The sequence below is a fragment of the Callorhinus ursinus genome, unplaced genomic scaffold (assembly GCF_003265705.2).
Source record: "Callorhinus ursinus isolate GAN/ISIS: 27379988/994484 unplaced genomic scaffold, GSC_fseal_2.0 scaffold44, whole genome shotgun sequence".
Lineage (NCBI taxonomy): Eukaryota > Metazoa > Chordata > Mammalia > Carnivora > Otariidae > Callorhinus > Callorhinus ursinus.
The window spans coordinates 4,421,988-4,435,345 of NW_027397106.1; the positions used below are offsets into that span (position 1 = coordinate 4,421,988).

The 13,358-nt window shown below is 35.3% G+C and overlaps 1 protein-coding gene across 6 annotated transcripts in view; it reads right to left on the bottom strand.

Moving 5' to 3' along the window:
- Positions 1-13,358, bottom strand: part of LARP4 (La ribonucleoprotein 4) — a 71,640-nt gene that overhangs the window by 35,172 nt on the left and 23,110 nt on the right. For 4 of the 6 annotated variants that reach the window (XM_025883016.2, XM_073881998.1, XM_025883014.2 and 1 more), the window contains 5 exons: positions 12,993-13,140; positions 12,261-12,413; positions 9,946-10,021; positions 5,032-5,168; positions 3,314-3,417 (listed from right to left, as the gene is read on the bottom strand). In XM_025883016.2, coding sequence (XP_025738801.1) covers positions 3,314-3,417; positions 5,032-5,168; positions 9,946-10,021; positions 12,261-12,413; positions 12,993-13,140 — 618 coding nt within the window. The remainder of the gene's footprint in view (positions 1-3,313; positions 3,418-5,031; positions 5,169-9,945; positions 10,022-12,260; positions 12,414-12,992; positions 13,141-13,358) is intronic. The other 2 variants (XM_073881997.1, XM_025883015.2) reach the window with 1 other exon arrangement.

Consider the following 13,358-nt stretch of genomic DNA (forward strand, 5'->3'; position numbering starts at 1 on the left):
AAAACAAATATATGCATTTCAAAAAAGATGATTACCAAAACTCAGAACTGTGTAGAAATTTATAAAAAGAAAAGAAAGAAAACAACTGGAAGTCAACATTAACTATCTCTAAACGGTTACAGAGAGAAAGGAAACATTTACTGTAATCCCATGCAGGGTGAGACACAGATTTAACCTGAAAACAACCCTGTTTTAGAGATTTTATCATATCCATTTTACAGCTGAGGAAATGGTAGCTCAAACTGTTTAACCTACTCACGCTATCACAAAGAACTCAAATCCAGATTTGTATGCCTCCAAACTCCATTTTGTCTAATACCTACCTGAGTTCAAGGAGAAATTCAATAATAACCATTAATTCCTAAATACTGAAGAATCTTATTAGGTTAAAGTGCCCACAAAATACCAAAATATCACAAGGTATCCATTTTTAAAAAGGCAATTACTAAGCTGATGGGACAATCAACATGGTAACACTGAAGTCTAACCTGTATTCTATTTCCCTCAAATTTTTGCTACACTGAATTAAAAAAAATTACATCTCTACTTATGATGAAATTTGCTTGGGTCAAATACTACTCAAAATAAATAGTGTGCAACCAGCTGAGTTTTGTGACATTTGTGAAAGTGGTGAAGTATCACCAAGTTCAGTTAATAAAATTCTCATCCAGTCCAGAATTACATTTCCATAATCATAGAACTATCTGTGGAACTGTTAGACTGCCACCCACTGATCTCTACCTTCAAAAATCCATATATTCTCCAAATATTTCTAATTCTCTTAAATGTATAATGAATTGATTCATTTATTTAAATCTTTTTATTTTCAGCCTTTATTATTATTTATGAAGAATTATGTTCATAGATTTACTTTCCCAAGTATAAAAAAAGAAGTCTGGATCTAAAGTAATTTGTTCCACCTGACAGGCACCTTTAAAGTCACCCCCCCAAATCCCTTATGTTAATTTGAATTTCAGTGATTACTGCCTAGGCTGACTTTCTCTGGCTATCTTAGTCATCTGCACTTCTTTTACTTTTTTTTTAATGAACAGTATGTTGCTGCCTTGTTCCTTTTTATTTATTGCTTTTCGTGTGTGACCTATGTATTCAGAATATAAATTACAATAATTATAAAAATGATAATATTGGCTAATATTAGATTTGTTTTACATGCCAAGTACTGCTCTAAGTTCTTTATATACTAACTCATTTATTTCTCACAATTTTATGAGTTACTTATTACTATTATCCCATTTAACAGATGGAAAAAAAACAAAGCAAAAGAGGTTAAGTAACTTATGCAAGGTCATAGAGCTATGAAGTAAAAAGTTGGAATTTAAATCCAGGCAGCTTGGCTCTAGAGTGCAGGCTCATATATTCTACACTGTTTATTAATAATGCAAATATTCTTCCCATTCTGCAATTTTCCTTTCAATTTGTTACTTTTGACATATAGTTCATAATTTTTAAGAAGATCTATCTAATGACAGTTTCTTTTCTAATTTCTCTGTTTCTAAGTTTAGGAAATCTTCATTCTAGAGAGTTAATACTGAATGAATCTGGGCAAAAAGATTAACTACTAATGTGCTACATTTGTTAGGTGGCAAGAGTCTAAAAATTCTTTTTTAAATGGCTAACCAATTACCATATATCAGTTACTAATTAATCCTCCCCATCTTTAACTTATTATCATTAACATGGCAACTTAGTGTGAAGTCCTGTGGTTTACTGGTTAAGAAACATGGGTTTTGGAATCAGAGAGAGCGAGTTCAAATCAGATTCGGTCATTTAAACAGCCCATGTGTCTTTAGGCAAGTTATTTAACCATACTAAGGCTCAGTTACTTATCTGTAAAACAGAGATAACAAAACCTTAGGCTTTAAATTACCATAAAGTACACAGCACAATACTTGGTAGAACCTAATTACTAAATAAATGTTATCACAGATACATTACTATATAAAAGGGTCTATTCCAGGATTATATTGTTTCATTCAAATACTATTTTATTCCTTTACCTGTACCAAACCATCTTTATGACTGCAACTCTGCTTTATATTTGCTAGAGAGTAGAATTAGCCTCGAATCTTATTTTTCTTCCTCATTCCTAAGTTTATTCTTTCAGATTAATCCTCAAGTTCCCAAAAGAGCCTATTTATATTTTAACTGCCAGTCAAATCAATAAATTGAGAACTAGTAACACTGCAATACTCAGTCTACCATTCTAAGAACATGGAATTATATCTTCCTCCTCCCTCTGTACCATTCTTCCAGTGTTTCAGAATTTACAAAATTTAACCTATTCACATAATTGATATGAGGGCACTGACTTATACTTTGTTTACCTTCAATTTAAACAGTTAAAGAACACTTAGCTTAATGAGATACCACCTCACACCAGTCAGAATGGCTAAAACAGAAAGGGGAACCCTCCTACATTGTTGGTGGGAATGCAAGCTGGTGCAGCCACTCTGGAAAACAGTATGGAGGTTCCTCAAAAAGTTGAAAATAGAGCTACCATACGACCCAGCAATTGCACTACTGGGTATTTACCCCAAAGATACAAATGTAGGGATCTGAAGGGGTACGTGAACCCTGATGTTTATACCAGCAATGTCCACAATAGCCAAACTATGGAAAGAGCCAAGATGTCCATTGACAGATGAATGGATAAAGAAGATGTGGTATATATATACAATGGAATATTATGCAGCCATCAAAAGGAATGAAATCTTGCCATTTGCAATGACGTGGATGGAACCGGAGGGTATTATGATGAGCGAAATAAGTCAATCAGAGAAAGACATGTATCATATGACCTCACTGATATGAGGAATTCTTAATCTCAGGAAACAAACTGAGGGCTGCTGGAGTGGTGGGAGGTGGGAGGGATGGGGTGGCTGGGTGATAGACATTGGGGAGGGTATGTGCTATGGTGAGTGCTATGAATTGTGCAAGACTGTTGAATCACAGACCTGTACCTCTGAAACAAATAATACATTATATGTTAAAAAAAAAAAAAGCAGGAAGGGAAAAATGAGGGGGGTGAAATTGGAGGGGGAGACGATTGGACTATGAGACTATGGACTCTGAGAAACAAACTGAGGGCTCTAGAGGGGAGGGGGTGGGGGGATGGGTTAGCCTGGTGATGGGTGTTAAAGAGGGCACGTACTGAATGGAGCACTGGATGATATACGCCAACAATGAATCATGGAACACGACATCAAAAACTAATGATGTAATGTATGGTGATTAACATAATAAAGTAAAATTAAAAAAAAACACTTAGCTTTAACAATGCTTAATAATTTACCTCTATAGGTGTCGTTTCAGGAATCTCTCTAAGAATCACAATACAACGCTTATGACTTGGTCTCACTTTCTCACCCTTCTCATCAACTTGTACCATAGGAGACGCTGAAATTTAAAAAAGTGTTTCATTCAAAAGTGACAAGGAGAGATATTAATATTGCCATTAAAAACTATTCATTTCTATTTCCAAGTGAATAAATTAGCAGAGAAATTAAATTGTAGAACGAAAGATTACAGTTGTAACAAAATATTTTGAGATTAATATACAAGAAACATTGTCAAGTGTTATTCTTTGAACAAATATACAGAGTACCTACTTTGTATCTTGGCACTGTGTTGGGGTTGAAAAACTTTCAAGAGTATACAATACGTATCTAACAAGGTAAAATTATCCTGTGTATAATTACTGAATTCTGGATTTCTGGAGATAATAAAAATCAGTGTACTTGCATTCCACTCTTGTAACTGGATGACAGTATTGCATTCTGACATGCGAAGAAATTCTTAAAATTCAAGTCTAAGCACTTAAACCAAGAATTAAACTCAAATGATTATAACTTTCCCTTGATTTTAACATATTTATTCTTCCATACTATTTACAGACACTGAGAGGCCATCTTCTAGATGCTGATTTTGAGGAAATATTTAATGAAGATAGTACCATCTAACCAAAACTTTTATTCCTAGTCCCTTCAGAGAGATAATATGCCACACCTCTCTGAACAGGTTAAGTAGTGAGAATAAAAGAAACAGGGAAGAAGAGTTGGGTTTAAGTACTAGGTTCTAGCCCTCAGTGGAGGATTCTGCTGGTGTCTTGGCTGATTTTTTTTCTGATTACAAGACTGGGTTGTTTTAAGAAACCACTGCACAAACCAATCAGAGATTTCATAAATGTTTTTAGCCCTCTGAGAATGGAAATCTACTCTCATATAAGCCTATTATTGTACTTGGTATATTTAACTTTTAAACATTTTCAACAACACATTTCATATAAAAATGAAGAGCTGCCTTTATTCAGTCAAGTAGTTAAAAACTTTGGTAAGGTTTTGCTAAGAAAGGTTAGCAAGAAATACTGATATAAGACATAAAGACCATTAAAAATGCTTAGAACCTCAAATTCTTTACTAAACTTTAGAGTAGTATTTGTCAAACTACAGACTGCAATTCTTTAACAGGTTGTGAAATCAATTTAGGGGGGAAAAAAGAGTTAATTCCAAGCATTTAGTATTAATCTGAGTAATTAACATTTCAGTTGTGTGTGGGTATGTGGTGTATGTATTGGGCCATAACGTAAAATGTACTTCATACTTGGTTCAAAAGTTTGAAACAATGCTTTAGAAGATGTGATAATGATACATACAACTTTCTAATAGCCTAGAAAACAAAAAATTGCTTATACTTGAAGTAAGTGGGTGATGAACAACCAAGGTACAGAAGTGATATAGAAGCTATATACCAAGTCAGTAAAAACAAAGATAAATTATTGGAACAGAATAACAAAAAATAGGGAGTTAACAATTCCCTGCCTGATGAGCACAGCTTAATGTAGAGAATTGTGGAATCACTATGTTGTATACTTGAAAAAATACATTATATGTCAACTACAATTTAAAAAAATAAAAATAAAATGGCCAAAACCAAAAAATTCCCTGATCAGAAATCAAAAGAATATTTAGCTTTTTGACTTAAAAAAATAGCTAAAAGGTATGATTTACATACATCTCAACACTTCAAGAATTAGATCAGGGTCTGTGGTCAGCTTTTTTATTTCTTCCATGTTGGCAACTGTCCAAATTGGGATGAACTGATCACTGTCCATTTGAGATATCAGGTAAAGATCCTTTGACAAATTTTCTCTGAAAGGAATAAACAAGAGTCCCATAAAACAAAGAATTCTTAAAAAGCACCTAAACAAGTGTCTTATTCACTTGTCACTTAAAATTATGCTACCAGAAATAACACAGTGAACTATGAAAATACGTAATACACAACAAATATACTCTAACAACTTTCAAAAAGTTTCTGAATCCCCAAATACATCATCATGCCCAAAATTCTGAACAAGGGAACTTTATGGAATTATGTTGATATGGAAAGAGGCTTAATAAAATATTACATACAGTGTAGTTCCATCTTATAAACACTTTATCACTGATGTTAGAATATGCATATGTGGAAAATTGTAGCTTCAACCATGAGTTTAACTGTAAAGGATTTAAAATTCCTAAATGTTAAAAAAATAAAAAAAATAAAATTCCTAAATGTTTGTGGGGTGCCTGGGTGGCTCAGTCGTTAAGCGCCTGCCTTCAGCTTGGGTCATGATCCCGGGGTCCTGGGACCAAGCCCTGCATCAGGCTCCCTGCTCAGTGGGAAGCCTGCTTCTCCCTCTCCCGCCACCCTTGCTTGTGTTCCCTCTCTTGCTGTGTCTCTGTCAAATAAATAAATAAAATCTTTAAAATAAATAAATAAATAAAATTTCTAAATGTTTGTATTTTTAAAGTATGTTTGATTTTTTAAATTTAATAAATTTAAAACTAAATTTAAAACATTTAAAATTAAAAGATTCTTAAAGATACATTTCTTAAAAAGATAGAAACGCTTCTTACATATAAAATCTTATGTAACAAATTGAAGTAAAATCATACTCATGTTGTCTTATTCACATCAGATCTTTGAAGCAGTCTAGTTATAAATAGCTGGAAGTCTGCTTAAAAGCCCCTTTTTCTCAATGACCCTATTTAAAACTGAAACCACACAAGCACTCTTGATTCCCCTTCTCTTGATTAGTGTTCTAAATTTTTTTCCAGTGCTTATCACTTAGCACACTTCTGAGTTTATTATGCTTTTTAAAAAAATTATTTTTGTCTCCTCCAGCCAGAAAAACAGGTTCCATGAAGAATCTTTGTTGTTCAAAATGTATTTCAAGGCCCTAGTGCCTGGCAAAGGGTAGGGCCAAAGGCCTCTCTACATTCAAGTTTTATTAAAATAAAGTAGTAATTACTTTTTAAAAATTAAAATTGCCAACAGGTTGTTTTGGGGGGAAAAAATAATAGAGAAGATACCAGCAAAGGTTAAACTCACTTTAGCATAAATGGAGGAACATAGTAATAACATATTCATCAAGATATTCTTTTTTTGCTATTTATTAGAGAGGGAGGGGTAGAGGGAGAGGAAAAGACAGAATCCTAGGCAGACTCTATGCCCAGAGCAGACCCCAACATGGGCTCAATCTCACAACCCTGAGATCATGACCTGAGCTGAAATCGAGTCGGACGCTAAATTGACTAAGCCACCCAGGCGCCCCTGTACATATAATATTTACACAACTAAAAAGTTGTAGCCTAAATCAACTCTGACTTGCAGCATGTCTGTTCTTATAAAACCTTAGTCAAACTTTTTTTTTTTCCTTAAAGATTTTATTTATCTGCGGGGCACCTGGGTGGCTCAGTTGTTAAGCGTCTGCCTTCGGCTTGGGTCGTGATCCCAGGGTCCTGGGATCAAGTCCCACGTCGGGCTCCCTGCTCTGGGGAAGTCTGCTTCTCCCTCTCCCACTCCCCCTGCTTGTGTTCCCTCTCTCACTGTCTCCTCTCTGTCAAATAAATAAATATTAAAAAAAAAGATTTTACTTATCTGGGACAGAGAGAGAGCATGAGAGAGAGAGAGAGATATCACGAGTACGGGGGAGGAGTAGAGGGAGAAGCAGACTCCCCACTGAGCAGGAAGCCTGACGTGGGACTCAATCCCAGGACCCTGGGATCATGACCTGAGCCGAAGGCAGGTGCTTAACAACTGAAGCACTCAGGCGCCCCAAACCTTTTTTTTAAAGATTTTATTTATTTATTTGAGAGGGAGTGAGAGAGCGTGCATGTGTGTGATCGTGCATGAGCAGGGGTAGGGTCAGAGGGAGAGGGAGAAGCAGACTCCATGCTCAGCATGGAGCCCAACATGGGACTTGATCCCATGATTCTGAGGTCATGACCTGAGCTGAAGTCAGATGCTTAACCAACTGACACACCCAGGTGCCCCAACCTTCTTTAAATTCTTAAAGAAACCGTATCTCATCAGAAGTCAAATTAATGGATATAAATCACATCTATTCACATCTATGATTTGACTATTCATGATTAATACCTTATATGTGCTAATAACAATTTCGCTGAGCCACAAGCATCAATCACATAGTTTGTTTAAACTGTATCAGACTTCTGAGTAGGATGTGGTATATCATGACAAACCAGTGCTCCTATTCCAACAACTAAAAAAGCGTGGCTAAATTACAAAAATCACGTTCTGGAGATGAAGGAAAGAAGCTACAAGAACAAAATGGAATTCCAGAAAGATGATCTTTCTTTCCTGAGGGGGTCCATAGATACGGGACCAGGGGGAAACCAGCAGAGTTTTAGGCAATTGCACAGGATTGGCACTGTGAATTGGAAACTAAAGGAGCTCCTAACATACAGCAGATTTCCCCCCAAATAACATTTCCTGAGTTCTAAGGAGGAAGGTGGGATACTGGGAGCCAGGCTAAAAAGGCAGAGTAACATCTCTGTGGTTTTGTTGAAGTTCCAGTGGAAGGAAGAAACTCTCATCAAACACAAGACAGGTGTCCCCCACAAGACATTTGCCAGATTTTGAAGCTTACAGGGTAAGAGACTAAAGAGCTAATCTCAAACCTCTCAAGAAAAGGACTAAATCTCCCTTGGTGTTTCAGAATTGAAGTAACAGAAAACAGACAACCTCCAAATCAAGACTGAAAAGGTCACGCCTAAGGAACAGAGATAAATCAGAGGTAGACTGAGTCTAATTAAAGTGGCTGCTCAGTCCTAACCCAGCTCAATTCCTGACTGGACTGAAGCAATCAATCTGCTTCTGCCCACCAGAAGAGAGTTTAAATCTTCTCTAGAGGGAAAGATCTTAGCACTTGCAGCTCCTAGGTGCTTTTACATGTAATGTCCAGCATATAATCAAAATTTGTAAGACATTCAAAAAAGGCAAGAAATTATGAGAGAACCGAGAGAAAAAAACTCAAATATAAGCAGACACACAAATGATCCAGTTAGTAGGCAAAGATTTTTAAATAACTATTACAAATATATTACAGAAAATGAATTGTATTGCAGGAACAAATGCCTAAAGACAGACAGAAAGTCCCGCTTTTATCATTTTATCCTGTACTAGACTATAAAGGCAAAGAATAAAAAGGAGGGAAAAAAGGAGGAACTATTTAGGATAAAGAATCAATTAAACCTGAGTCAAGAATATATTATGTGTAAAGTAATAAAGACGTCTAGGGGCACCTGGTTGGCTCAGTCAGTAGAATACATGATTCCTGATTTCAGGGTCATGAGTTCAAGTCCTATGCTAGGCATGGACCTTACTTAAAAAGTAAATAAATTAAAAAAAGAAAAAAAGAGGGGCGTCTGGGTGGCTCAGTTGTTAAGTGTCTGCCTTCGGGCTCAGGTCATGGTTCCGGGGTCCTGGGATCGAGCCCCACATTGGGCTTCCTGCTCGGCAGGAGGCCTGCTTCTCCCTCTCCCACCCATCCCACTTGCGTTCCCTCTCTCGCTGTGTATCTGTCAAATAAATAAATAAAATCTTTAAAAAAAATAAAATAAAATAAAAAAGAAATAAAGAAGTCTAATAAAATCCAGGTTTCTAGCTTGAAAAATCAGTTTACTGGTCCTACCTCTCACCACGTATAAGAAAAATAGAAGGCATTACCTTTGCATGCATATCCAAACTTCTGTTTATTTTGGAAGGGGCAGTTTTACAATAGTGAAGTTTTATGACATCTAAACTATAAATGTACCTACATAACTGTTATCTGTAAATAAGACATCTTGAGAGGCACCTGGGTGCCTCAGCTGGTTAAGTGTCTGACTCCTAGTTTTAGCTCAGGTCATAATCTGAGTTGGGAGATTGAGGCCCATGTCAGGCTTGTGCTCAGCACAGAGTTGGCTTGAGATTTCCTCCCTCCGCCTCTGTCCTTCCCCTTGCCCCACGCATGTACTCTCTCCCTAAAATAAATAAACTAAATAAAATCTTAAAAAAAAAAAAAAAGGGACACCTGGGTGGCTCAATCAGTTAAGCATCTGCCTTCAGCTCAGGTCATGATCCCAGGGTCCTGGGACTGAGTCCTGCATCAGGCTCCCTGCTCAGCAGGGCGTTGCTTCTCCCTCTACCTGCCACTCCCCCTGCTTGTGCACGTGCGCTCTCTCTGACAAATAAATAAAACCTTAAAAAAAAAAAAAGACATCTTGAAATATTTGCCTGAAAGAACTCCTTATTTAATAGAAGACACTAGTAACATAAATTCTATGCCTATAACTCCATGATCAAAGGTTACACAAGCTAGCTACTAAAAAGATATATTAAGAGATAACCACTGTTTTGAGAACCCTAAACTTGAATATGTTTATAGGAAAAGTATCCAATATCCAATCCAGTATTTCATTATCTTTCTACTAAGACTAGATCCTTTGCATATCCAATTAGAGGCTACATCTTTAAATTTAGTTCACTGAAGGAAATTAAAACCACCATTCTTCCACTCTATTTCACAGGTATTTCACATCTACTAACCAAACAATTCAAAAAATGAGAAATCTCAATAAAAAAATATGAATAACATACCTGGAGAAACAGAATTCCAATTGTTTCTTCAGACATTCTTTTAGGTCTTCTGTAGAAATTGCTGAATTGCTTTCCCCTGAAGATAGAAAACAGAGGGAAAAAGTTAATACCAAATTACCAGAGGTAGTAAACATTACATATAGTTGTACTCAGAATACATCACAAAGTATGCACAAATTAAAATTCACAACAAAACTATTATTTTTAGAGTTCAACTGAATTCTAACAAAGTCTAATTTCAAACTATCTATTCTTTCTTTAGAGTTCAGACAGTTTAAAAAAAATTTTTTTAAAGATTTTATTTATCCGTAAGAGATAGAGAGGCAGAGGGAGAAGCAGGCTCCCCACTGAGCAGGGAGCCCAATGCGGGACTCGATCCCAGAACCCTGGGATCATGACCTGAGCTGAAGGCAGACACTTAACCATCTGAGCCACCCAGGTGCCCAGTTTGAAATTACTTTATCAAGTAATGAACAAAGCACCATTAATACTAAAGGTACCTGGCTACCCTATGCAAAACACTACCCTAAAATCTTTAAAATTGTGATAACTACTGGGGTGCCTGGGTGGCTCAGTCGTTAAGTGTCTGCCTTCGGCTCAGGTCATGATCCCAGGGTTCTGGGATCAAGCCCCGCATCGGGCTCCCTGCTCTGAGGGAAGTCTGCTTCTTCCTCTCCCACTCCCCCTGCTTGTGTTCCTTCTCTCGCTGTGTCTCTCTCGCTGTGTCTCTTTTATAAAATAAAAAAAAAATTGTGATAACTACTTATTCCTTTAATGAAAGCTCAAAGAACAAAAGTAATAGTTAATCTAAATTTGAAGGAACTAAACAAACTGGGATTATATATATCTTTATAATTGGTACTAAATCTGATGTTAGTCATACTTCTTCAACTGTTATCTCTTAATACTGTTTTCTTTTCATTCCTTGATTACAGAGCTCTTTATCTTCCTAGGAATATTTAAAACACTCAAACATCCAAAGGATCAAATCAACTCTAACAACCCTCTATGCCTTCAATTATTTAAACTCAAAACACGAGACTTTTTTTCGGAACTCAAGCCTGGAAAACCATCACCCTTTTATTAGAATCTTACACAAAACATTACAGACTCAAAGCATGAAATTTGCCCTCTTCTTAAAAAAAGCATTAGTGATTAAGTAGGCTAATTTCCTTTAAATACAGACGACAGAACGTATATAAAGATAAATAAATTTTGTGCATGATTTTAACACTACCTTGTCTGAGTACTCAAGATTCAAAGTGATAGCAGATATTAACTTCATTAAAAATGAATGTAAGAAGCATTCTATTTCTATGTATATGTAATCATTCTAATACAAAATCCAACCACCCAAATGTGCTACCTAAAAATGAGCAATAACTTCATTTAACTTTTCAATGTCATTACAGGAAACTTATTAAAATACCAAGTGGTTGCTACATTACTAAAACCAACTCTGTGTTTACAGTACCCAGTGGTTAGGTATATTATGACCATAATAGGGAGAAGAACCTGCCACCTTAAATTATTATATGGAAATATCACCCATGCCACTTCAGAAATCAACTTACAAGCTGACAAAACTTAGAAATCTAGTCCAAATATTTATAATAAATAAGGAAATTGAGGACAAAGGTTTATGTATCTTGACTGAAAGTCACAGAACAGAACTAAGCAGCAACAGAAAAGAGTATTCCCTATTACATTTATTTTCCAAAGAGATCCTTTAAATCAGAAAAATTAAGTTAGGTGGTTGGGGTCTTTGGTCCATTTTTAGTTTCTTTTAAATCTCATCCATTTTAAATCCAAGCCAACTACTAACTGATGCTAATGAAATAAATGTGAAAAAAAATATTTCACAAGTTGAACTGTAGTAGAACCATGTTTTTAATACAGCCATTTTCTCAAAATTAATCCCTGCAACTTCACATTTATAAATGCATTTCACACTAACAAAAAAAAAGGGAAATCGACAGAACTTGCATTGATCCCAACTAAAAGACCAAGAGATTTGGGCTCTCTGAAAAATTATAATTTAGGTCTCTTTTAACTATATTGACTATTTTTTTATATTTAATTTCATACTCTCTTTTAATAGGATCTTTAAACATTCTTTTTAAATCACAAGTTTCATGTTTGTCCACCTGAAAACAGTATTTATAAAAACATAGCATTTCATTAACATACAGTTCTTTTCAAATAAGAAAACAGATTGATCAATGCCAAAGGTTTATTAGAACAATGATAGAATGTAAGGGGAGAAACATTAGTGTACAATATGCTCGTTTTACCAATAAAAGCATAAAGTTTACCAGAAACATCATATATGTGGTAACTCAGATCTTCTGGCCCTAAAATCATTCCATCGGTTGATTCTTCAATGCCTATAGTATTTCTGGTGGTTTCACAAGATGAATACATTACTTCATATTCCTTACACATATCATCTGAAAGCTCTGTATTACCTGTATTAAAGAAAACATACTGAAAGTAAACAGGAATTCTTTAAATCCTATCTTTAGGAACTCTGGGCACTAGGTCTTCTATAGTAAGATTTTAAGGAATTCTACCAATTGGAATAATGTCCACATGGTTGTAGTAAGAGTTCTCTTCCTGAGGAAGGTAAGTTTACCATTATGGACAAGCTAAAATGATTATCAATAGTTTAAACTCATATAGCACTATCTATGTACTACCTATGTGCAGCTTCTTTATTCACTTGATTCTCAGAAAATCCTATGCCAAAAGTAATTATTATTGTTTTACAGATGAAAGAAACAAGCACAGAGAAGTTAAGTCATTTACCCAAAGTCAAACAGTGAGTAAACAGCACTGCCAATGATGCTAGACCCAAAGATACAGCTACTATTTGAAATTAGTGACAATCCATTCATACTAAAAGAACTGTGTACAAACTACATGTTAAACATTTATAAATGTATTTAATCAAATAATCAAACGATATACCCCAAAGTTCTATAAATGAATTTGGCCATATGTTTAACCAAAATATGATTTGTACTGATGAAGTATTTAGGACATACCCTCAGGATGAGACCCTGATGTGGCTGCTGTTTCATGCCAAGAGCTTTCAGTTCCATGAGTTACTTGAGTGGCTTCAGTATTTCCAGGAGGAATTTCTTGCCATACTTTGGCATTAGGATTTAAACCAGTTCCTTTAGATGTTACCTGCTAAATAATCAAACGATCTATTTGTAAATTTTAAAAGTCAGTGCATTAAAATTACAAATTTAGATAACAGACTTTTATTTTAAACATGAAGAAAACCCCAATAATATTAAGTAATTTAATAACAAATATTAAATAATATTTTAAAGTTTTGGGCTCATCTTGAAAACCTTTTTAAGGAGATAGACTTGAAATGTACATGTATAAAATTTAGCTACCTA